At 43.0% G+C, this 27,363-nt stretch overlaps 1 protein-coding gene across 1 annotated transcript in view; it reads left to right on the top strand.

The window, feature by feature from the left end:
* Positions 1-26,625, top strand: part of vta1 (vesicle (multivesicular body) trafficking 1) — a 142,777-nt gene extending 116,152 nt beyond the window's left edge. The window contains exons 6-8 of the mRNA XM_080454182.1: positions 3,867-4,145; positions 9,975-10,052; positions 22,912-26,625. Of these exons, the coding sequence (XP_080310308.1) occupies positions 3,867-4,145; positions 9,975-10,052; positions 22,912-23,054 (500 nt within the window). The 3' untranslated portion in view covers positions 23,055-26,625. The remainder of the gene's footprint in view (positions 1-3,866; positions 4,146-9,974; positions 10,053-22,911) is intronic.
* The last annotated feature ends 738 nt before the right edge of the window (positions 26,626-27,363 follow it).

The raw sequence follows: 27,363 nt of genomic DNA, 5'->3' as shown, positions 1-27,363 counted from the left end.
ATAAACTTTATTTGTATAGCACCTTTCATGACATGAAATGCAGCTCAAAGTGCTTTACAGAGCAAGAATACAATTACAGTTAGAACCAATTCAACAATAAAGCAAACAAAAATAAAATAAACCTAATAGATAAATGCAATGTGTCTGGGTGACGAGCAGTGTGACATAAGGACACATTGGACAAACAGGACCTCCCATTCAGTGTGGTGGAGACAGACGGACAGCACGGCACGATTCACTGTGTTCAGGCCACAGGGCTGGCTACTGCACACGTAACCCAGGATTTATTATCTTAGACAGAGGGAGAGACAGACAGACAGACAGACAGACAGACAGAGGGAGAGACAGACTGACAGACAGACAGAGGGAGAGACAGACAGACAGACAGACAGAGGGAGAGACAGACAGACAGACAGAGGGAGAGACAGACAGACAGACAGAGGACATACAAGAGGACAGAGTTAAGCCTGATTTATACGTAGTTGCGTGCCGGTGTCGTGCTCAGTAAATAGCAGATCTACAAGCTCGCAACGTGTCACGAATGTGACGTGTTGTGTGCAAACAAGTATAAATCAGGCAACAACAGTGTGCAAACAAGTATAAATCAGGCTTTAGGCGGACAGAGAGACAGACAGACAGACAGACAGACAGACAGAGGATGGCCAGCCATTGGTTTCCTCCATCTGTTGACCAGCCTCTCTCTCTCCGCATATCTGGGACTCGTTATCTGTCTGTGTGTGTGTGTGTGTGTGTGTGCATACTTGTATATGTTTGCGGCGTGCACAGCCAAGCAGTCTCTCGCGCGTGTGTGTGTATGGGTGTGCTTGCACATGCACGCATGCGTGTTTATGCGTTTGTGCGTGTACATTTCCCTGTCTGTGTGTGTGTGTGTGTGTGTGTGTGTGTCACTATCCACTACTGTTTCCACCCATCTCCCACTGGCACTAGACTCCGGCCTACGAAAGGCAAACACGCGACTAAATAAATGTATCACATTATCCACACACAGAGCATTGAAATGCTTCCTACAGGGGCGTGTGTACAATTAATGATTACATAATCGTCCAATCACAATTATTTGAGATAATCGCAATTATTTTGCATAATTGTCAGAAAAACACAATTACATCGTTAATGGCAATTATTTGTGTGACAATTAAATGGCGCATTTATATAGGGCTTTTATCCAAAGCGCTTTACATAGATGCATTACATTCACCCATTCACACACCCATTCACACACACATTCACACACCGATGGCGGAGGAAACCATGCAAGGCACCAACCTGCTCATCGGGAGCAATTAGGGGTTCAGCGTCTTGCTCAAGGACACTTTAGACACTAACTCTGGGGGAGCCCCGGGATCAAACTCCGACCGCTCTACCTCTGAGCCACTACCCCCCCCCCCCCCCCCCGTCAATGAATCGTCAACTTAAATGTTGTAATGGTGACAGTGGGTTAGTGTACAATGCAGACCATTAGAGCGGTGTGTGTGACAGAACAAGACAAAGGGGACGTGTCATCAACAAATCATCTGACGGGACAGAAGATCATTGGAAAGTGTCCGCCTGCACCTGCTTATAACTCTCTGTGGCTTTTATATGGCAGTGACCTTGTAAAAACTCCAGACTGTATTTCACTTCCCCCCCCAGAAGGGCTTTGATTTAACCCATTAAGACCGGGAAAGCATTGGTCATTTTGGATTTCTTTTGCTATTCAAAAATGGCAGATATACAAGCTCGTAGTTACGAAGAGGAAAAAAAAGTCGTTCTTGGCAGTGAGAGTGTTAATGTGTGTATTAAAATTCATTCTTTACCGTAGTGTCACTTTCTACAGTCAGGTTACAGAGTCTACTTATTATCAATCTGGGAACCCATCGTCAAATAAAAAGGAAAAACAGCCGCCTCTGCTGTTTTTCACTTATTCATTTGACTCTGGGCGGAGCTGTACGGAGGACCCGTGCTCAGGGAAACCGGGGTTTGGACATGCCTTCAGCCTTTCACTTTCCGGTGGTGCGACTATGTTTTCATTCCCACTAACAATATTTCTCCACGGAACACGAACACAATTTCTCCCAAAGAACATGGATCGTTTTGATTATAAACCCACTTGTGTCTATGATGAAAGAGCAAGTTAAAATGTTACTAACTTTCTGTGGTTTTGTCGGCTCCGAGGACGCTATTGTTAAATGAGTTTTGGTTTGTTTCTAGCTGGGAACGAGCCGCACACATGTCAATCCCGCCCACTACATTTGATTGGGTAAAGCTGCTTCCTGATCTGATGGCACGCCCACTTGTAGCCAATGTGCACGGGTTCTCAACACGGCTACCGACAATTCCAAGTGCAGCGATGGATCTGTTCTTGAGAGATTAACTTATTATTGATTCTCTCCGCTCACTAGAACCAATTATGAGAACTGTCTTATCCTCAATTAGCTTGAGAAAGTTCTCACTCATCCAGCATTAAGATGCTGGACAGACAGGTCAACCACGGGTCTAGAGCACAGGGCTCGCCTGGAGCTACAGATAGATATACTGTAGATATAGTAAAATAAATGCAATGAGACAAAGCAGGCCAGATTGACCCTGTTCGGGAGTACATGAGCTCTCCCCCTCTCTCTCCCCTCCTCCCTCTCCCCAGTGACCCAGTGCTGGCTCATGTTCTGAATCAGTCTTATTGACTTTAGGCTGTGTGCGCTTTATTCATGCCACAGCACCACACCCTGCTAGTTTGCTCGGACCGCTGCAACGTCTGCATTAAACTCTGACTACACAAATTGTGTGTTTTTTATTAATCCTTGACGTGTTATTTATCTGTGAAAAGCATGTATGCCATGTTCCTTTCTTTCAACATGACGACGTCTTAAGTAAATCAAATCAAACTACACCTCAAAGTTCTCAAACTTTTTGATTTCAAAGACCCCCATAAACTCTTGAGAGTGTACAAATGGAACCAAATGGACGTGTAAGGGACCCTTTGGAAGACCCTCAAGGAACCCTGATGGTCCCTTTTCTGGGGGGGCGAGTCGACCATTTGTTGTTTGGCCAGGAGATTTGGTGTAGAGGGAAAAAAAGGAGAGGACCCATAAAGGAGCTCTATAGGGGAGCCCGGTCAACTGAAGTATACTAAATGATATAGGGTTCAAGTGTTTAGTGTGTACTAATCCTTCACTTTGTGTGTTGCTCACCGTACAGTTATACGTTTCTTACTATTATGTAGAGGACACATTTTCAAAAGAGAAATGATCTGATTTTAATATGTTTAATATGTTTTTAATATTCTGTCTCCCTTCCTATGCCTGGTACAGTAATGACAGATGTTGGGGGGGGGGGGGGGCTTGTGTGTGTGTGTGTGTGTGTGTGCACGCACAAAATACAGCTTATGTCAGTACCATGTTAGACGTGTGAAGGTATGCTAGGCCTTGGAGATATTTTAGATTAGGCTCTGGTCTCAAAGGCAGTTTCTTTTTTTCTTTCTTTCTTAATGTGTGTGTGCTAAAACCGAGAACAGAAATGTGTGTCTGTTTCTCAATGTTTGATAAACATTACTCTTAACACTGGACTCCTTTTCTCCTTTTCTCTATCTCTCTTTCTTTCTCTCTCCCCCCTCTCTCCCTCTTTCTCCCTCCCTCCCTCTCTCCCCCTCCCTCCCTCTCTCCCCCTCCCTCCCCCCCTCTCTCTCCCTCCCTCCCTCCCTCTCTCTCTCTCTCTCCCTCCCTCCCTCCCTCCCTCTCTTTTCCTCTCTACCTCTCTCCCTCTTTCTCCCTCTCTCCCCCTCCCTCCCTCTCTCTCCCTCCCTCCCTCTCTCTCTCTCTTCCTCCCTCCCTCTCTTTTCCTCTCTACCTCTCCCTCCCTCTCTCTCTCAGACGGGGAGTACGGTGCCGAGGGTGGAGGTTACTCATCGCCGGGCGGTCCCTCGTCTCATGGCGGTTCCTTCAGGGGAGGAGACCCTGCTCAGCCCCAGTATCCCCACCAGGGGGGACCTGGGGACCACCAGGCCCCGGGAATCGGCTTCACCCCTGGCCCGGGCTCAGGGGCCATGGGTGGGCCCTACAACCCCCCCCCCACCAACTACAACAACATACACATCCCACCGGGGGCCCACGCGCCGGCCAACACGCCCGCCGAGCTGCCTCCGCCCGCAGGTATACGAAGCGGAGAGTAACCTGCCTTAAGCTTATGTTCAATACCGCCAGCAGAAATCTGATTCTTTGGCCCTAACCCAGACTGGAATCACATTGGTTTTTATTGGTTTTGGCTCCCGATCCGAGTCATTTAACCCATTAAGACCGGGAACGCATCTGTGTAACCACTTAAACCAATATTTTATACTTTGGCTATTCAAAAATAGCAGATCTACAAGCTCATAGCGCGGCACCGAGTGCCGCGCTATGAGCTTGTAGATCTGCTATTTTTGAAAAATCGTGAAAATGTGTGGAAAGCATTTTTTAACTCAAATCTTTGCTTCTGGGGGTCCCTGGAACAAAATATTTTGAGATGGGGGTCTGCGGCCAAATACAATCTTGAAGGTCCTTGACATGAAAAAGTTTTTAGCACAACTAATATAGCAACATACGTTTTTTCCGAAAACTGTTAGTATTTAGAAGACATTTGTAGAATCCCCCAGAAGCAAAGATTTGAGTTACAAATGTTCGCTTTAAGAAAATATATATTCAAAGATTTGCACAAATTTTCAAAAAATAGCAGTTTGTAGATCTGCTATTTTTGAATAGCCAAATAAATCAAAAAATGATACACAGATGTGTTCCCGGTCTAAATGGATTAAGTGTATATCTGCCGATAGGCTCGATTTGATATTTGGATTCTGAGATGATACAGCTGCACACATAACTCTGCAGCGCTAACTCAAAGCAGACCTACATTACATTCAGGTACAATATATACTTGACCAGTATATAACCTTTTCTGCATCAGAGGCTGGGCCCACTTGAACATCTTGAAAGTGCATGTTCTGCCGCATGCATTTCTAGAGTTTATTTCAATGATCATCAATCGATTGTGGCCCTGCTTGGAACTAAAGTAGCATTCTTCAAGTTCATATTTATCAGTATAGCAAAGTTTTCAAGGTTTTGCAGAAAAAGTAGGATTACCATGACTTTTTCCTTCTTCTTTTTTTATATTAATGTTATATTATCATGAAAATCTTAGTGTTTTCGCCAAATTAGTGGGGGGACCCACTTGCAATATCCTCACGTCCCACCAGTGGTCCCCGGTCTACAGGTTGAGAACCACTGTACTCGACGCCCCTTGAAACACTGGTGTTATATGTTGCTGTCAGACTGCGTTCACTTTCAATCCCTAAATTACCCCCCAAAAACATGTTATTTTCAAATTTGTCACATGGTCTGCAATGCTACATGTCTGTAATTACAACATCTCAAGGCATCTCTTGTTATTTCATGTAAAAGCTTTAACCAACGCAATGGTAAGATCGTTGGCACTGTAAAAAATGAAGGATTTGATTAAATTGTGGTCAGAGACCATCGCTGTGGTAAAGAAGGATACAAAAATGAGGGTAAAATGTGGACTCGAAGCTGTTGCATAACATTGCAGACATGCAGTATTGTAATAAAGGTCTCAGTCAGAATCGCATCATTGGCTATTCAAAAATAGCAGATATACAAGCTCATAGTATGCTTGTAGATCTTCTATTCTCAAAACATTTTGAGATGGGGTTCCGCGGCTAAATACATATCTAAAAATGTTTTCTAAATCCTAACAGTATGTGGCTACTATATCAGTGGTGCTCCAACTTTTCCATGTCAAGGACCCCCAAAATGATTTGCATTTGGCCGCGGACCTCCTTCTTTCTAGGAAAACTCCTGTCGGTCAATTTATACAAAACATTTTTTTTTTAAATACTAAGTTCATGTCTCACCATTGGACTTGATCATTAGACAGACTTCATCATGAGACAGCCGCCGGCGTAAATGATTGATCAGAAAATGTAAAACGGTTGTTAAAAGCAAATATGGGCCTAAAAAGTATGCGTTTCCCTTGGAGTCCTATCTAAAGCAACAGGGGCCCTTTCATCTGTAGAAAGCTGCTCAAGGATCGGCGTAATAACATGCCCAAAATGTTTATGGCTCTTGCTGTAAATGTCAAGAATAATAGATCCATAAAATGTGTGATAGACCATTTTACTGGGCTAGACTCCTACCACTGACCACGCTAACACATTTCCCACAACTTCGCACATTGCCCATGCATGGGCGTATGCAGCCTCATGTTAGGTTTCACCTAGCTCTGTTTTGCCCTTCTTTTTGTGAGATCGTAGATCGGCTAGTTTTGCTGAACGTTGGCCTATTTTCGCTGAATGTTTGCCGAACGTCTTAACTATTTTTGCGGAATGTTCACCTATTTTTTGTCAAATGTTCACCTATTTTCGCTTATTTTTGCAGACTGTTGGGACTATTTTCACCAAACTATCTTCGCTGAATGTTGGTCTGTTTTTGTCGAATGTTTGCCGATGAGGACGCGCCCAGCACCGCTAGTGTTCGTGTGGTTGATCCACACGGAATCATCGTAGGGGAATTCTTTCTTCAGCGCAACAGCCCTAACCCCTGCCAGATCCTCCTACTGACACTTACGTAATCTATTGTGACCATGTGCTAATGACTTTGTGTGTCTGTGTGCGTGCCTGCGTGCCTTAGTGTGTGCGTCTGTGTGTGTGTGTGTCCAGGTTTTCATAAGCACAAGCGTACGTGACCTCTGACCTGGTTAGAGGCAGTGGTGTAAAGTAACTAAGTACATGTACTCAAGTACAATTTTGAGGTATTTTTTACTTTACTTGAGTATTTCAAATTTTCAGTGCTTTTACTTCTACTCCACTACATCTCAGAGACAAATATTGTACTTTTACTCCACTACAATTATATGAAAACTTGAGTTACTAGTTACTTTGTAGATTTTGATTATTATTACCAGACATACATTAACCACTTCAGCCCTATATACATTTCGGCCATTTGAAAATAGCCGATCTACAAGCTCACAATGTGTCGCATCTGTAGATCGGCTATTTTCAAAAGATTTTTAGACATTTTGTACATTTGAAATGTACAATGTGTGTGTGTGTGTGTGTGTGTGTGTGTGTGTGTGCGCACGCAGCGTCTCAACAGCCGTTCTGTCATTTCCCAGCAGTCCCAGCGGCGATGAAACCAATAACACCAATGGTTGACGTTGGTGCCGAGCCAATCGCCTACTATCTTGTTGATGGACACGCCTTGTTTGCCCAATGAGTGTTACTGATAGGACACCCGGGGCCGCTAGTCACTGTGTTGATGATGGCTGCTAGTTATCACGGCCTGCTGGGTTCCCCGTCGGCTCTTGGGTGTGAAGGGTAATTCGGAACCGCTGCGATTGTCCTCCACAACGAGTGGTTTAATGCTTCAGAATCTACTTTTATTTTCACATCACAGGTTTACAGGTTTAAAGGGGTAGTTCACCCCCAAAATAACTTTTTTTCTATTGATTACTCACCCCATGGAGCCTTGAATTCATGGATATTTTTTTGTTTTTGTCGCATTCCTTCCTTTATTATTTGATTATAATAAATTTAGCCCCATTGATTCCGGTAGGAGACACAAATGCATTTGTGTCTCCTACCGGAATCAATGGGGACAAATTTATTATAATCAAATTATTGGCTTAGGAATGTGACAAAAACAAAAAAATATCTATGAATTCAAGGCTCCATGGGGTGAGTAATCATAGAAAAAAAGTTATTTTCGGGGTGAACTACCCCTTTAAAGAAGGGGGGGGGGGGGGCTAAATGTGTTAATATAGCATCACAATCATTTTAACCACTTCATCCATACAGTATACGTATCCACAAGTATCCACTAAGGGCTGCAACTTCCACAGGTGAAATCCACATGGTAGATCCACAGGGAAAAGTAAAGTCCAACGACTTGGCGGTTGTCGAATGTACGCTTGAATGTATGTGAATGTATGCTTGTAATGCTTGAACGTGTGCTCCGTCGTACGATGGTGTTGCACGCAAAAATAGCCGAACTGCAAGCACAACCATTCCACATACATGTGTTTTTGGTTTAGTCTCTAAACACTACAGCAGTGGTTTTCAACCCCTTTCATATCAAGGGCCATTATTTATTGGGCATTTGAGCCACGGAACCACCATTTGATGAGATTTAGCCTCTCAGACCCAAGACTTAGAATATTTTGTTATCGATGGATATGATTTTGTCCACAATTCCATGCTGTATTGATGTTGGTACGTACCATAGGAGATTACAGGAAAACGTTGATCAAAATAACAATTCTTTAATTAAGTATATGCAGATTTTTTTTTCTCTTTTTTAATTTAGAGTAGCCAATTTTTTTTTACACATTTTTCTCCTCAATTTAGTCGTTATGCCAATTGATTCCTCCCCACACACGTTTCTGTGCTGTCACTGCTGTTGTATCGTACTGACTCACCTGCCAGTGAGGAGCCCCAACCGGGAGGACGTAGAGCCTTCGTCCCACTCCTCCCGCCCAACACTCCTCGCTGACAGGTGCCGCCCCCAGCCCGTAGGAGTACATGCAATGACAGATATCATCCTCCCCCCCGCCCGGCTTCCCTCCCCCGAACACGGACCAATTGTGTTCGTGTAGAAGACGCTCGACAAAGCCGGATGCACCACGGTGGATTCGAACCCACAACCTCCGTGGTGGTGGGCAGTGTATATGCAGATGTTTAACAATAATTTAACTCTTGAGAGCGTAAAATGAAACCAAATGGACCCGTAAGGGTCCATTTGGTTTCATTTTTTGCTCTCAAGAGTTTAAAGGTTCTATGACATTCATTTTCACTTTTTTATGTTTTTTGGGGGGTTTTATGACCTCAATTACACCCAAAAAAATCTGAACTTTGAACATTCAGTGGATTTTCTGTGGACTGAGGTTTTCTGAATAATTAGGCTGAAAAGTAATCTGAGCTTGGCCCTTCGGCAGTGAGGTCACAGCCGATTAATCCCGCCCACTCTCCTCCTCGCCCCTCCCCTCCCCTATCCTTTACTTTGGGGGGGGGGGGGGGGGGGGCGGAGCAGAGGCGATGATTGACAGGCAAAATCCCTCACCAGCGACACCCGCAGGCAAAGATTTCTTTTTTCATTGCAGTTGAAAAGGCTTTAGAAATGTGAGAGAAAAACACCTGCCATGGATCAATGGAGTGGATTTTTTTGTTAAAACTTTCTATACACGTTTGAAGGACCATGACAAAGACTTTTAATGTGTGGTAAAACTGAACGTCATGAAACCTTTAAGATCTATAAGGGTCCATTTGGTTACCAGCTCCATCATTTTGCTGGGGACCACCTGGAACCCCCTCAAGGACGGCTGCACTACAGTATGTCAGTCGCGAGTGTCTGCCCCTGACATCGGAAATGTATTTATCTATTTTAAAATTAATACATGCGGCTTCTGAAAACATAGTTGTTCAAAAATAACCTCCTAGGAGCCCTTAGCATTCATTTTGGAGCGGTACCTCCAAGACATTGTTTTGAGCTGAACTGAACCTGTTTGTACATAGTGTTTTGTTTTCCTGTATTTTTGTGTTGATATTTGAACTGTTTGGTTGCTACTATTGAATACCAAGGACCCCAATGGAAACAAGACCGCAAGGACTTTTTTGGACGGACGTTTTAGACATAGTATTATAAATGCAATTGTGCTGTTTACATTTTTTTGCCTAACAAAATATTCAATCAATCAATCAACTCTCGGTTCATCTCACGGTGCTACCAGAGATGTCTCCTAAAAGATTACCGTGGATGTCACACAGACAGACTTATAAGAGACAGATGAATAAGTTTGGTTTCTGGAGGCCCGGGTTCATTATTTTCATTAGCCGTGTCGTGTGTCTTTCTTGGTCCATTTATCTCGAGTGAAGCCGTGTCCAAATGTTTGTCCTAACTAACGTGGTGTTCTGTTTGGTTCTTGTGCCGCAGGGGAGTACGTCAAACCAGTGCCTGTGCCCAGATCCATGCCCGCTGTCGACCCCTCGCTGCTCGCCGCCAACCTGGAGAGTACGGACACACACACACACACACACACACACACACACACACACAGTGCAGACAGACACCCACACGGTGTTCATACTGGGGGAAAAACTAAAAACTAAACACAGCACATAATGCATGTACATAAAGAAAGGCATAAACACACACAAGCACCTCTGTGTCTGTATTGTCCTCGTATGCGTTGTGTTTTGTGCACGTCGAATGAATGAATATGTATTTGCGCTGCAGGGCAAGAGTATCCCATTAGCAGCAGCAAGGTATTGGACTTGAAAGCACGTACACAACACGCAGGCGTTGAAAAAACACACACAAACGTACACACTCACACAGAATCACAGTAACTGTACACATCATTAAGTGCAACAGTTTTGGAATGGCGGAGAACAATGAGAGGCGTGACGCGGTACTTTGACACAGACACGTGCACACACACACACACGCACACATTTACACATCTCACTTCTAAAGACAGACACATAGTTAGGTGTGTAACGTGAACAAACTTTGTCCATACACCCCCCCCCCCCCTCCTCTCATCTTTCTCTTATTCTTGCTTTGCCCTCCTCCCTTTCCTGCACTCACTGCAGCAAAAAAAAAACAAGGACAGAAAGAAAGAAAAAGAAAAATCACATTACGGCACACAGAAACCACCAGATAATGACTTACTTGTGTGCGTAACGCGTTTGCGGTTGCTGACAGGATAATGGCCGTGTGCACGGGTTGGGTTGTGCGCTATAGCCGGCCGCGGCGGAGAACTTTTGCCTAATTTATGCTCCGGCCGCACGGCGGTGCAGCGTAGCGCGCGCCCCGAAAACAGCAGACCTACAAGCTCACAATGCGTCACGGGCGTGACGCATTGTGAGCTTGTAAGTCTGCCGTTTTAGACTGTGAAAGTATGAAACGGGGGGGGGGGGTTTAGCCTTCGCTTGTTGAAAGCCAGCGAGAGCGTACAGACAAACAGGAGCAGGGGAGATCTGAGCCACAGACACCGCACTGATCTGGCAGCCCTGACGCAGCCTTCATTATGGGAATAGATGAAGAAAAAAAAGAGGGGAAAAAGCCTGACAGAAAAAAAAAAGTTTTACCAATTTGGGCAAGACAAGAAAACGAGTCAAAAGTGAGCGAACACAATGAGCGGAGAGATTTTGCGAGAGAATGTTTCTTCTCTGTTTCTTCAAACTTTAAATTAATAGCGTCTCACCGGGTGCAAAAAGTCTCGAAAAGCTCATTTACATTCGCAGAGAATGCCAGCTGTCACGGAAATATCCTTATAACTTCTTTCAACCCACGGCGTGTCTATTTTGGCCATTTCATTATTGTCAAAATATAGCATATCTACAAGCTCACTGTGCGTCGTGCGTATTTGATGAAGTATGTAAGGCAAGGCAGGTTTATTTGGATAGCACATTTCAACAACAACAAGGCAATTCAATGTGCTGTACATAAAAATGTTATGCAAAGGAAACGCATTATAAAAGGACGTTAGCAAGCATATTGTAAAAACAAACAAAGTAAAACATTTTACAGAAGAATAAGTACAATTACAGTGCAAGAAGAATAACTTAAAAATCTCAAAGAAAGGCAGTGGCAAACAGAACAGGTATTTTGCTGTGATTTAAAAGAATTGAGTTGCAGTAGACCTGCAGTTTTGGGGATTTGTTATGTAGTGCTTAAGAAGTTAATGCACTTTTCTTTAGCTGGCACGGTCCATTATACAGGTTTCGGCACAAAAAGCCTTCCTCAGCATTATACCTGAGTCAAGAAATCAGCCAAAGTACTTTAACTGTTGTCATTGCATTTGTTCCAATACGACTGATAACGGTGGCAGGATAGTAAGAAGATTGTGTGGGTCCCAGTAGAGGGGCTCCTTCACCACTTTGTTTAAAGTTCGAGGCTATAGAGAGAGATGAACAGGCTTGTTCATGATGGTCATAGCCCAGAGAGCTTGTTGCAGAGCACTTAAAAAAGAAAGTGGCCATTAATGGAAACTGAGACTTTAATTACGGCCTTGCTGAGCCATCAGAGAGCCCCCTAAGAGAAATATTTACTGCTCTTAAAAGTAGTGTGTGAATCCTTCACCCTTGAAGTTGAATCGTTCCTGTTCCACTGCTTGTTTAGACTGCAGGACGCTGTGTGGCGCTAATGTACATGTGATATATACAATAAGACGTTTATACTGTAGCACTGATGGTATATATAGTGTCCAAGAGGGATGTAAGTGGAGAGGGTTAACACCAGCGGTGTAAAGTAACTAAGTACATGTACTTAAGTACTGTACTTAACACATTGGGTGCCAGAGGTTTATTAAAATATTATACGTTGAGTGCCTGCATTTCTTCCATCCACTTGCGTTATACGTTTCGTGCTGTAGCAGCCCCGACGCGGAAGTGCATGTAAACAAAGCGTGCGTGCGAGACGGCGGAGGGTCCCGACTAACGCCTGGAACAATAATATTTCTAACGCGATCCTCCATTGCAGCGTGATCGCCGATCGAAAACGGCTCGTTTCCACCACGTTAAAAAGAAATGGAGATATTAAGCTTTTAGTCAAGGAGATAACATTGAAAACGCCGACCGGAAGGATTTTTGACATGGAGCCAGATCCAGCCTCTTCTTCTCAGAAACTCCTTGGGTGATGTCAAAGTTTCGTTTTAGCGCCCCACGTGGCCCACATGTATAAAAATAGAATTGGGTCAAAAACGGTCCGGACCGTTTTCGGCACTTCTCGTTTGGATCCTCAAAAACGGTCCGGACCGTTTTTGGCATTCAATGTGTTAAGTACAATTTTGAGGTATTTGTACTTTACTGGAGTATTTCCATTTTCCAATACTTTTACTTCTACTCCACTCAGAGGCAAATATTGTACTTTTACTCCACTACAATTATTTGAAAACTTTAGTTACTTTTCAGATATACATTATTACATTATAAAACATACATTAACCACTTCAGCCCTATTTTATACAAAGGCTATTTGAAAATAGCAGATCTACAAGCTCACAATGCGTTGCATCGTGACGCGTTGTGAGCTTGTAGATCTGCTATTTTCAAACATTTTAGTACTTTTACTTTTGGTACTTTAAGTACATTGTGGTGCCAATACTTTTGTACTTTTACTCAAGTACATTTTGAATTCTGGACTTTAACTTGTAACATGGTATTTCTGCATTGCAGTATTGATACTTTTACTTAAGTAAACATGTGAGTACTTTTTTCACCACTGACACACACACACACACAGACGCGCACACACACACACACACACACACACACACACACACACACACACACACACACACACACACACACACACACACACACTGCAGTACAGACATCCTGTTAGTGTCATTCTAACAGCCGTAGTATCAGGTTATACCTACATGCTTAGTGGTCACCTGTGGTACTTCTTGTAGCGGTTCTATAAGCAGATAGATTTACACGTTTACCGTTTCATCCAGTTAAACCCTATATACTTTGTTTTAACGGGGTCCCCCTGGGGTCTATCCCTGGAACATTCCTTTCCCCCCTCTCTCTACACCAGCTCTCTCTCTTTGCCCAAAATAGCCTGATCTGCTATTTTCACTAACTTATTTTTTTGCCTCATTATGACATTCCCAGAACAGAGATGCTAGAGTTCCAAGTGGGTACAATTACACGGTGCCACTGGGCGGATAATGTGGATAGAGACAGTCCAGTAAATAAAAGCTCACACAGCCCCCCCCCCCCCCCCCACAACCGACCCCCACCCCCCAAAACTAGCCAACCGAACAGCCTACCTTGTCCTGTCAAAGTCCCACTGAGCGAGACAATGGACCCCTGGCTATACCTGTCCATTCCAAGTCTTTCTGGAGGAGAGCATGTAGCTAAATGACAAAGGAATATACAAAGACCAAATCTTGACAAGGGTGCGGCAGTATTGTTAAAATAAAAAAAACAGCAAAAGTAGCAGATCTACAAGCTCGAAACACTGCATAATTATGCGGGTGACACACATCGCATCGCATAATATGCGCATCGCATCGCATAATATTTCGCAATTTCATCGCATAAAATCACATAAAAAACCTGCATATTTCATAGCAAAATCAAGGACTTTAGCCTGCATAATAATGGATTTTAGCCTGCATAATCAAGGATTTTTGTCCGTGTTTTTTTTTTTAAGTAGGGGATTCATTTTCGAAAAAACAGAAAAAGTTAAAATATGGACATAGGAGGTTTTTGCCCAACAGCCAATGAGAGGAGGAGACAGAGTAGATGCTGCTGCTGCTGCCGCCGCCGGTCACCAAGGTGCCCGGCATCTCATTCAGTCTAAACACTGGAGCGGTGTGTCTCCAGGCCCAGCCTATGATTACCACCAATACCAACGACCACCACCGTCTAAACCCTATCATTAATCTGAACCTCCGCAGTACGGCTAGAACCTAGCGGCGGTTAGCCACAGAGCAGTTAAGAGTGAGAGACAGAGTGACTGATGGGAAATGGAGAGCGAGGGAGAGAGAAGAAGGGTATAGGTGGGGGTGGGTGGGGGTATAAAGGAATGGTTAACCAGCACCGTGTGGCTATAATGCGTAGAAACTCTTCCCATAAGCCTGTACGCATGCAGCACTCTTTTCTGCTCGCAGGAGGAGTTGGCTGAGAAATGTTCTGGAGTAACTTTTAGTTTTTTTTGTAAATTAACATCCTACTTGATCATACTACAGCGTCACACAAAAGCATCAAAAGTATCAGATCTAGAAGCGTGAAGCAAAGCGTTTTGAAGATCTGCTACTTTTGCTATTTTTGATGTCTTGATGTCTGGCTCCGAGCTGTGCTCGGAGCCAGACATCTTTTACACCATCTTTGAATGCTACAAAGAGTCTGTATACTATACAGGAAGCTGTCATAGTGGTGTAACTGTCTTGCGTTGTTGACTTTCAACTCTCTGTCTCTGTCTCTCCCTCTGTCTGTCTCTCTGTCTCTCCCTCTGTCTCTCTCTCTGTCTCTCTCTCTCCCCCTAACTCCATGGGAATCTATCGCCAGCATGTTTTACAGTCTTTCCCAGCTCCTTGCCTTTTTAGTGGAAGAAAAATAAATAATACAATGCCCCGATTATGGTCAAATTATGCAATGTCATCTGACTTTACGCCTTCACTTCTCACCCTAAGACTTATTGAAGAGAAGGTAAAGCACACACAGTTGAATTCTCTGTTCAATTCTCTGCTCAAAAATCGAACACATTTGTACATTTATAGCACTTTAGAATAAATACATACATTCATTTTAAGTTAAGTTAATTAAGTACATTTCTAGGACTGCAATTATCGAGTTTTCTTCTTAGCAATTATTGATAACTTTTGTGATTAATCGGATAATCGAGAGCCATTTTCTTTATATTACTCCTACAAATTGTGTCCAAACATCACACAAATCGGTACACATTATCTCTATAGTCATGTGATCAAGACGGATCTGTCCGATTTTTCATATTCCATCCTGATTGGTGAATTTCAAACATTGCTGCCCCACAATAACCTACCTGACCTGGTGGAGACCTGTGCTCCGAGGAGCACTTTTTCCAGTTGGTTATTGATTCGTTTTATGAACTGTTTTTTTGTGATCAAGTTTTTATTTTATTTTTGTTCACATAGCTGGAGGACTGAACAAGCATGTCCTGCACAGTACTACTGTGCAGCTAATCCAATGTACATTTGAACTACCCAACAAGGGGTTCTTATTTGTCCCTCCAGTTAAAAATTTCCCGTACTCCCCCACCCCCACCCTACATGGCCCACAGGTTGAACAAGCATAGACAGGGCAAATACATTAATATATCAAATAAGTAATAAAATAAATAAATAAAACTAAAACAAAGCAAATACGGGTACAAAACCGCAGTAAAAGGGAAGAGAAAAGGAATGAGATAGTAATAATCAATAAGTATGTATGATGTTAATAGCATGATTTAAGTTTCTCCAGTGCTGTGGCTAAGATATCAAGCATGTTTTCTTTTCTCTCTTTTTCTCGTTTGATGAACTGTTATACCCTTATTAATCTCCTTCATTGGCAGTCTTTGCTGAAGTTGAATGAATCATTTACTTATCCTGCATCCATCCAAGTCCAAAACCGTTACTTTTCAGGATTCAAATTCAAAAGCATGATAAGTAGCAGATCGACGAGCTCGAAACGCGGCGCAAAGCGACGCGTTGTGGATCTGCTACTTTTGTGTGCTTTTGTGTGACGATGTAAAATGATGGGCAGTATAAAGTGGGGACGATATATTGTATACTATAGTTCTCTCAGCTGACTAGTTACAAGACCGTTTATGATTCAAAACCTCTGAGCATTTCCTCCTATAGGGAATGGAGCCACGGTTGCAGCTGCAGTTCAACAGACATGCACTCAAAAGTGACAATTTTGCGTCGGCATAATGCTAACAGCGTGACCTCCCTGAGCAATGTCAGTACCTGGAGGTCAGTCTGGCCTGGAGCCACATACATACTACAGTATACAGACGCTGTTCTATACGGCTCGGCCCTTCAGTGCATGCCATAGAAGATGATAATAAAAACATCAGACTTCGATGACTGGATGTAAAAAATATGTTGTTTCCCATGTGCCATGTCCTGTTGCAGAGACATCACACATCGAATGGTCATGTATCAAAATACATGAACAAATCTTTAGAAATGTGTCAAACACTCTTGATATTGTTAATGTAGTTGTAACACCCCCCCCCCCCCCCCCGGTCCCCTCCAGTCCACCAAATAAGTGAATTGATGAAATGGATTGGAGTGCCTCTGGTGTTAATTAAAGCCAAGACCACTTGTGGTGGTTGGTTGTCCAACTTGTGGATGTTATTAGTGCATGAAAGTGCTTGGATCCTCCTCCATAGCTATACATGACCTTCTCCAGGACACAGGGCCTGGAGTGGGTGCTCCTCCTCGTCTCTGGAACGGTCCCAGAGAACTTGGGCTTGAACCATCTGGGGGGTGTCGACATCAAATGCATCAAGTGTGTTGTTTTGTGTTAATTGGCCGCAGAGCCAGCCAGGCATGCTCCTGGCACGCACACACACGCACACGCACACGCACACACACACACACACACGTGTGTATTACTATTCCTGTGAGGACGTCAACATTTGAAGACAATGATTTTATGCAACTAAGCGTAAATCAGGCCTCTTTCTTAAATTGTAAACCTATCTCTAAACATGTTCTATTTTTTACCATGAAAGGAAAAAAAAGGGACATTTCTCAAATTCTACTATACTTGACATTTGGTCCTCACAAGTATAGTAATACAAGCACACACACACACACACGCACACGCACACACACAGACGGCTCTGCTTCTTACAGAGCCAAACAGTGAAATGGTATATGGGGTATTGTAAACAATACATGGTCATCAAAAATAAGGCTCTTTCATTTTGATAGCTGCAGGTCCCTTGGGAGCAGTTCTTCTCAGCTAGGGGCCTGGGGGAGCAACTTGTTCTGTCCTGCAAAGGCAAACAACAGTAACTACTCAAAAGTCATTGCCAGGATTTTGATATTTTATATTATATATCGTCTCTGTCGGGTGGAAACCTCACACTGTATGTCCAAAACTGTTACTTGTCAGGATTCAAATTCAAAACTCAAAAGTAGCAGTAGCGCTGCGTTTCGAGTTCGTAGATCTGCTACTTTTGATACTTGTGTGTGACCCTGTAGCATGATCAAGGAGGGCGTTCATTTACACAAAATAAAAACTCAAAAAAGTGGAGATAGGAGGTTTCTGCCCAACAGCAACGATATCAAGAAAGATTCCACCATCTCTTGCTATTAACTCTTTGACTGCCAGAGTGATAGTGTAATAGTGTCACCCCACTGCCAGCGATTTTACTGTACCTTTGAAAGTTCACGGAATATTCTCCGTGACCTCCGTCCTCACGGAGATCGCCCCATTACACGCACAAGGTTGTCGTAGTAGAGGAAAAATATATATATATGTCCGCACGGGGTAATCCATTGCACAGCTGTGGCCGTTTGAAATCAGCTTGTTTTTGCCGTAAAGCAAGAGGAACGGAGATATACAGTAGTATAGCGATTTCCCCCATAGGAAATAAACAGGAAGTAAATGAGCTTTTCTTTTTTTAAATGACGTCAATTCCGGGTCTGTCGCCATCAGGCAGTGAAAGCATCATTCATACGCAGTTTTGTATCAGTGATTTTGTTAGTGGTGGGACGCTATTTTAAAGACGTCACGCACACATCGCTTGACACCTACACTACAGGTCACACAATGGACAATTGATATGCATCTAGGCTCATTCCTATGTTAATTCATGTTGGTGTGACACCCGGCAGTCTGGAGCCTTTGTAAACTTTGTTGAGGTGTGCATTAAGGGTTGTTTTAAATCGATGCGTGCGCGTGCTCCTGCTCAAAAAAGGGGTTGCACGGCGTCTTACCGCGTCCCATGACCAATGCATCCCTGTTCATACGGTTGATAACAGCGCCATCTGGTGGAAAACCACTGAAAACACGAAATCTCGTCTTTCTCGTCGAGGGCAGGCTGAGCCTTAGCAGAATCCGATGAGACAGGCAAAGAGTTAAAGGGCAAATTCCACCGACTCACCAAACATGGTGGCACAGAATAGAACTGGGTAAACATTATTCCCAGTTCTCAATTCCGCAGATAATGTTGTTCGTTGCTGTTCCTTGGCTTTGACGGGATCTTTGATAGACTAAGGCATTGGTTCTCAAAGTGGGGACCCCCCCCTCCCCCTCCCAAGGGGTAACAGAGGAGATTCCAGGGTGTCCCACCCAGCAAAATTTGTTAATAAAGCATAACAATCACATTAACCACTTTAACCCTATACATCGACTATTTGAAAATAGTACATTTTAACAAAACGAAACTTGCAAGTCCCAAGTTTTGTGACACAAACATTATTTTCAGATGGGGGTTCCACGGCCAAATACTTGATTAATTTGAGTGGATCCTTGACATGAAAAAGTTTGAGAACGACTGTATTTAAGGGAAGGGATGTGTGTATGAGTGTGTGTGTGTGTGTGTAGGGGGGGTGTTGGAAGGTGAGAAGAGATGAGGTGAGAAGAGGAGTTCAGACTGAGGGGACGTTGAAGTGAAAACAAACAAAAAAGGTAGAATATTTCTAGAAATAGAAAGGTTCCCCCCATGCCACAGCAACACCATGATGTGAAAACTGACCTCTGTCCTGCAGAGACCTGCTTGGGCTCAAGTGAACCGTGGGCTTAGGAGGGGAGGGGAGGGGAGGGGAGGGCCCCTCAGTTTGTATGGTTTGAGTTAAGGAACCCCCCCTCCCTCGGGAACGGGCGGAATACAGAGAGGGAGGGGAGTGGAGCGGATGGGACTCATATAGAGTATAGGGAGGGAAGAGAGGAGAGACAGCAATAAAGAGAGATGATGATGACGGTGAGTGAGGGGAGGGGGGGGGGGGGGCTAGGGGTCCGAGAGGGAGAAGGGGAGAAAGAGGAGAGGTAGGCAGGAGGAGGAGGAGGAGGACAGGGGGGCAGAGAGAGAGAGGGAGAGACGTTGTTAACCCAGATGAGCTCACAGGGAGTGGTGCATCTCAGCATAAAGACACATGTACATATCTCTGCAAATATAAGCTGCACAACACCAGTGTTTCTCTAACTTTTTCATGTCAAGGACCCCCCCAAATTGATATGTATTTGGCCGTGGACCCCCCCCCCCCATCTGAAAAGGTTTTGCCAGGGACCCCCCAGAAGAGACGATTTATGTATAAAAAAAATAATATCCCAAAATGTTCAAAGATAGTAGATGTACAAGCTCACAGCGTGGCACAAAGTGACACTGTGAGCTTGTATATCTGCTATTTTTGAATTGCCAACATATAAATAGATAAAGTGGTTAAAAAAGTGTTCTGCTGGGGGCGCCCACTAGCCTAGTGGTCCAGGCGCATACAGTACCACGTTATGCTGGTCATCCAGCTTGACAGTGTGTCGCGGGTTCGACTCCCGATCCCGACGACCTTTGCTGTGTGTCTCCCCCCCCATCTCTCTCCCCATTTCCTGTCAGCCCACTATCCTATCAATATAGGCAGAAAAAGCCCCCAAAAATGTGCCTGCTCAGGAGATATACAAGCTCACAACATGTCCTGTTGCGGCCTGTTGTGAGCTTGTAGATCGGCTATTTTCACTTACACAAACAAAACAAAAAAACATTGCAGAACTTGACTGGTTCTGGAAAGGTTTCAGGTTATGGAGGGTTTTGGGTTACCCACAGTGGTGGAAAAAGTACTCAAATGTTTTACTTAAGTAAAAGTATCAATACTGCAGTGTAGAAATACTCTGTTACAAGTAAAAGTCCGGAATTCAAAACTTACTTGAGTAAAAGTACAAAAGTATTGATATCAAAATGTACTTAAAGTGTCAAAAGTAAAAGTGCTATAATGTTTGAAAATAGCCGATCTACAAGCTCACAACGCGTCGCATCGCGACGCGTTGTGAGCTTGTAGATCTGCTATTTTCAAATAGCCATGGTATAAAATAAGGCTAAAGTGGTTAATGTATATTTTATAATATAATCATTTATATCTGCAAAGTAACTAGTAACTAAACGTTTCAAATAATTGTAGTGGAGTAAAAGTACAATATTTGCCTCTGAGATGTAGTGGAGTAGAAGTAAAAGTATAGACAATTGGAAATACTCCGGTAAAGTAAAAGTACCTCAAATTTGTACTTAAGTACAGTACTTGAGTAAATGTACTTAGTTACTTTACACCACAGGTTACCCATCATAGTCAGACAGACAGACAGACAGACAGACTACATGATGCAACTGTAAGTAACCACATGGTACATTGAACACGGTGCCAGTACTTTCACCATGTTCTATGGTCTTTTTATGTCCTCCAGCGACCACCTACTGTAGCTTGTAATTTCCAGCCATGATACCAATAAAGTGTCACGCTTTTATTATTTATTGCGGCGCTGATTTACGATTACATTGGTCTTAAAGGACCACACTGGCATGTTTATCCAATTGACTTTGACTCGACCGGCATTCTTGACATTACTGCCAGGCCATTTTTTTTAAAAGCATACCACGGCTTGTTTGATTTCGGAGGATAAGCCAAAATCAACGCGCAGAGTACTTGAAACCTGGTTGAGATACTGTACACCCAACACGCTGAATATTGTGGAAATGTTTTTGTTATTCTTTATCAAAGTTATGCTATATAGTGGCATTTTATTGCATTTTAAAGTGCATATTGATTTGAAAAGTGTTGTCGAATGTATAGTCACTGATAGAAAAGATTTGTTTACACAATGCAAACATCCAGGACATATTGATCGCACTTATTATGTTCACTCATTTAACACATCGAGTGCCAGAGGTTTTTTTTAAACCGGGTACATCCTTCAGTGCCAGCGCTTCTTACCGTTTACGCTGATCTGTTTAGAGCTGTAGAAGCCACCACGAGGACCCTGATGTAAACAAAGGGTGTCTGCGCGATGGTCGAGGGTACAATAATACTTCTAGCGCGATCCGCCATTGCAGAGTGATCTTGTGTCGAAAATGGAATACAGAATACATTCTCCATCGTGACCTTTGGACTAGATAACCATTTTGTGGATACTGTACATACTCAATGGTACCATTGAGAATTTACATTACTTTCTCTCTCTGTCTCTCTCTCTCTGTCCCTCGCTCTCACCTCTGACTCACCATTTCCCTCATCTCTCATTTCTTTATTCCTCTTTTTTCTCCCCCCCCCCTTTCTCCCACTTCCTCCCACTCCCCCTGCTCTCACTCACCCACACTCTCTCCTTATCGCTCTTTTTCTCCCACATTTTCTCTCTCTATATATTCCCTTGTATTGTTCTCTCTCTCTCTCTCTCTCTCTCTCTCTCTCTCTCTCTCTCTCTCTCTCATTGCCTTTCCTCTGCCTCTCTCTTTCCCACACTCATTCCTTCTTTCTCTCCCTCTGTCATTGTATTTTCTCTCTCTCTCTCTCTCTCTCTCTCTCTCTCTCTCTCTCTCTCTCTCTCTCTCTCTCTCAATTCAATCAAATTCAGAGGTGCTTTCTTGGCATGAGAAAACATACGTTTACATTGCCAAAGTGGAACAATACAATCAAAACAAAATAATGCATGTACAATTAAAAGGGAGTAAAAATGATGTGTTGCATTGCTCTCTCTCCCCCATCTCATTACATTTACATTACAGTCATTTAGCAGACGCTTTTATCCAAAGCGACTTGCAATAAGTGCATTCAACATAGGTAGGCAAGAAAACTACTAATCACCAGAAGTATTAAGTGCATTCTCTTCTAAAGCAAGCAACTAAGACCTAGCGCTAAGGTAAAAATGCAATATATCAGCTACCTACTTTCTTAACCCATTAAGACCTTTTTAGATTTGAGCTAAAAAGCATTATTTTACACTTTGGGCTATTCAAAAATAGCAGATATACAAGCTCATAGCGCGGCACCGAGTGCCGCGCTACGAGCTTGTAGATCTGCTATTTTTGAAAAATCGTGAAAATGTGTGCAAATCTTTGAATATATCTTTTTTTAAAGCGAACCGTTTTTAACTCAAATCTTTGCTTCTGGGGGTCCCTAGAACAAAATATTTTGATGGGGGTCCGCGGCCAAATACATATAATTTTGGGGGTCCTTGACACGAAAAAGATTGAGCACCACTGATATAGAAACATAAGTTTTTTAGAATACTGTTGAGCTTTTGGAGACATGTAGAATCGGCTTCAGGTCTCAATGGGTTAAACAGATGAGACAAATAGGAAAATCAAATGAGCAAGAGCTAAAACAAATAAGTGTATCGAATGTCTCTCTCCCTCCCTCTCCCTCCCTCTCTCTCTCCCTCTCTCTCTCCAGGTGATGTGCGTCTCAGTGCAGAGGACTTCACTCTGGCCCAGAAGTACTGTAAGTACGCGGGCAGCGCTCTGCAGTACGAGGACGTCGCCACGGCCATCCAGAACCTCCAGAAAGCCCTCAAACTCCTCACCACCGGGAAATAATGAAAGAAAGAAGCCCTCTGTTCTACTTACTCCTCCATCGTCTCCTTCTACCAGTCTCTCCATCTGTAGACGTCTGTCTGTCTGTCTGTCTGTCTGTCTGTCTGTCTGTCTGTCTGTCTGTCTGTCTGTCTGTCTGTCTGTCTGTCTGTCTGTCTGTCTGTCTGTCTGTCTGTCTGTCTGTCTGTCTGTCTGTCTGTCTGCATGCATGTCTGTCCTTCCAGAGGTCTGTCAAATAGAGCCTGACTGATATATCGGTCGGGCCGATTATATCGGCCATTATTTGCCTTTTTTTTTTTACGATGGTATCGTCGGTTACACAGCCAATGTGTTCCTATTGAGTCCCTATGTTGGCATGTACAGTACATAGGCATAGGTTTTTTCAAAGTTGATTACACAAATATTATGCGCACACACTCCTACCCATAATCTTTTTCAAAAATAGCAGGTTTACGAGCTTATAGATCGGCTATCTGTGTGTGATAATTTTGTATCCATCAAAAACTTGTTTTGTTTTATTTATAAGTTAAATGTTCTCAATTAGAAACCGACTTTGACAAAACATGGGTAATCGATGGTCTAAGTCTAACTCTCCAACATAGGTATCGGCATCGGACTCAAAATATTCTAGCATCAGTCTGGCTCTGCTGTCACAAAGCCCCCATCCACCCCTCCCCCCTTCACCACAGCATGTTTCTCTCCACATATCTGTCACTGATCTGCCAAACAAGGAACTGACACGAGCAGGAAGCTGAGAGCGGACCGTTTGTACGCCGTGTGGTGTGCACACAATCACTGCACATTTACAAGCCACACACAAATCGTGTGTGTGTGTGTGCGCGCGCGCGTGTGTGTGTGTGTGTGTGGGTGGGGCTGCATGCATATTATACACTCGCGAGCACACACACACACAAATCTTTTGAGCTTACGCATATTATGCAGGCAGACCATGCACACACACACACACACACCCTGACTCGCACACTCATACCCAGGCTTTGCTTGTGTGTGTGAGTGAGTGACGAAAGACATTCTGCCCCGTCCCCAGTGGAGGCCATGATTGAAATCATTGGACTGTTTACAACAATGAGCGCCTGTGTGTGCAGAACCCTCGCTGACGTTGGTTAAGTGACTGACTGACTGCATAAGTGATTCTGCTGATTGGCTGACAAAGCTGGCTGACGGGACTGACTTGCTCTTACGTGAGCGACTGACTGGCTAAATGCGTGGCGTTTATACGTTGTGTGTATAAAATAGCAGATCTGTAAGCTTATACTGTAGAGCGGCTATTTTGAAAATAGCAGATCTATAAGCTTATAGATCGGCTATTTTCAACACATGACACCATCATACGACGGGACAAATTAAGCAATACTTGTATTTTTGCTTGCTGACTGCTTAATTGACCAGGTAACTACCCAAATATTTGACCTACAGACCGGCTGGCCTTTTAGCCTGCAGGGCTGACTGGCTACTGTACATGACTACCTGACTGTCTGTCTACCCTTTGATTGATTTGCTGACGTGCAGGTTGGATTTGACTACTTAACAAGCAGAATATTTGACGCTCTTATTAATTGAACAGAGTGACTGCCTATAGCTGACCAGGTTGTCCAGATTTACAACGAAGATTGTGTTTAGATTGTTCCTCTCTGTGGATCCGACAGAACTTGATTTGGCTTCTCATCTGAAGTCGGTCACCATGGTTCCCTTCTTCTATTATTATTATTGTCTGAAAGTCAAAACTGTTCCTCAATCCAATCCCTTATCCAGATCTCCCCCAAATCATCACCTACATTTTCCACAATGTTGTTGTTGTTTGTTTTTTCATTGAAGTACAATTCAGTTTATTTAACATCTACATTTTAACTTGTATTCAAATGTTCTTGAAAAGTAGATAAAATGGTGGAAAATAACCTTTCTTGACAAAGGTATATTTTACACCGGTGTTCATACTATAAGCATTGCAAATGTACAACCGATTTCTTACACCCTCAAACTCCATGTAAAACTCCTTAACCTATCGCAAACTGTTGGCCCTTGTATCAAAGGACGTAAATTCCAGCGACACAAGTCTTGTATCCACTATCATTCTTTGGATATGGTTTTCAGTTAACTTTTGATGATTAGTCCATAGAGACAATTATATTAAACCCTACAACATTCTATGACGTCACTATATTAACAACGTTGCTGTTAACCATTAGAAGCCTAGCATTACTGTTCTGGTCATATCATAATAGGCTAACCTTCAATGACAATAGGCGAATATTCAGAGAAAATAGAATATATCTACAATACAAGCTGTTACAACTGTAACAATACAACTGTTGACTTCAGGATTCAAATTCTAAAATGGCAAAAGTGACACAGCTTGTTTTTCTTCTTTCATATTTGAACAAAATGTATTGTAATGTAAATGTAATCACTGACTATTTTTATTACCAAAAAAAATGCTGTAGGTCTGTGGTAACATTGAGTCCAACCGGTCTCTCCTTCCCTGTTGGACTCTCCACATCCATGGTAACTTTGAGTCCAGCATAGGGTTGGGATCCATTTACGGACCGATTACTAAGCCAATAATTTAATGACCGGTCATCAAATTATTGTCTCAGGAATGCGAGAAAAAAAAATCCCTGAATTCAAGGCTTCACGGGGTGTATAATTGATTGAAAATACGATTTTTTTGGTTGAACTACTCCTTTAATTTACCAAAAAAAACACAAAAAGTTAGAATATGGAGATAGGAGGTTTCTGCCCGACAGCAAAGTTAGAGGGTTTAAGTGGTTAATTCAATTATTTGTAACTCTCAGAGTTACATTAACTAAGGATTTTACTGTGTAGTGCATGGGGGCCACCATTGTTTCGACTTTTGAACTTATGCCTTTTACTCCATTGTAGTCACTTTTTGTTATGAATGTAGAAAACGTATACCAGACATATCACTGTATCTGCATGTTGGTTGCAGGGGGGGGGGGGGGGCGGAGTTTGTAGTTCCAAGATTCAAAGCTTTTATTTTCTCAGCTGCCTCATAACATATACATGGCAGTGAAATGTTTTTAGTTGCCAACGTTGTTGTTGGTAGTTTGTATAGTTTGCTACAACACTAGTCTCTTTGGGTGGAGGTCATTTATAACGTTCTCATCTCTGAAACTCTTTGATTTTAGTGGGGCGGGTTGTGTGTGTCTCGTCCACTGGTTCTCAACATAGGTTCCGGGGCGGGGGGGACCACCAGTGGTCCAAATAGGACCCCTTAACGGGTTTAAATTTAACTCTGAGAGCATACGAATGGAACCAAATGGACCCGTTTACGGGTCCATTTGATTTTGAATTTACCCTGAGGAATTTACAGTGTAGTTTGGGGGTCCCGGATTTTATAAAAAAATCGGATCAAATTGGGGTCCGTTGTCGGATGCATATTAAACCTGGGGTCCTTGAAATTTGAAAGGTTGAGAATCACTGGTCCCCCCCCCTGCCTGCCTGCACTGTGCGTATAGCAAACACCTCTATCTCTCATTCTGTACAGAATTGAGGTGAACGAATGCAAGTTGAATAAATGATTGGAAATGGTTGAGTTCTGTGTGATTTATTCGATTGACCTGAATACAACCTCATGCGCGCACGTCCCCCGGGCACACTTAACACCACGTGCACGCGCCTAGGGCGCTCCACATCTCGTGCACACGCCCGGCGCGCTCCTCATTCATACCAGGCAACTTTTTGTTTACACCAGAAATGTTTTAAATAATGCAGCGTTTGATAGCTAGACTGTGGTGTTTTGGTTTGGAAGTACACAGTGCATGCAACTGGATTATGCAAGTCTAGACACTGTGATTATATTGTGATAGTGTTTATGAAAAGTTTGTTATATAGTTTTGCTGTCGTTAATCATGGACCGCTATTAATTTTGATTAATCAAATGGTTAATCATAATACATTTGATTTATAATGCACGTTACCTTTAAACAAATCGCCAAAGGCTAAATATTTTATTCCTGTTCGGATTCCTCATTCACCACGCAGGCATGATGCGACAAAAAATGTCTGTGAATTCAAGGCATCAGGGGGTGAGTTATTGAGAGTTTAAAAAAAATGTCTTTTGGGGGAAGTATTCCTTTAACCCATTAAGACTGGGAACGCATCTGTGTTGTTTGTTTTATTTGGCTGTTCAAAAATAGCATTTTTTTTTTTAATCGTTAAAACGTGTTGAAGTCATTACTTTGAATATAATATATATTTTTGAAGCGAACATTTGTAACTGAAATCTTTTCTTCTGGCTATTTTACAAAATGTCTTCTAAATCCTAACAGGT

This window comes from Gymnoscopelus braueri, assembly GCF_963280865.1.
Source record: "Gymnoscopelus braueri genome assembly, chromosome: 16".
Classification (NCBI taxonomy): Eukaryota; Metazoa; Chordata; class Actinopteri; order Myctophiformes; family Myctophidae; genus Gymnoscopelus; species Gymnoscopelus braueri.
Note: the sequence above shows the minus strand (reverse complement) of the source record. Positions and strands in the feature narration are given on the sequence as shown.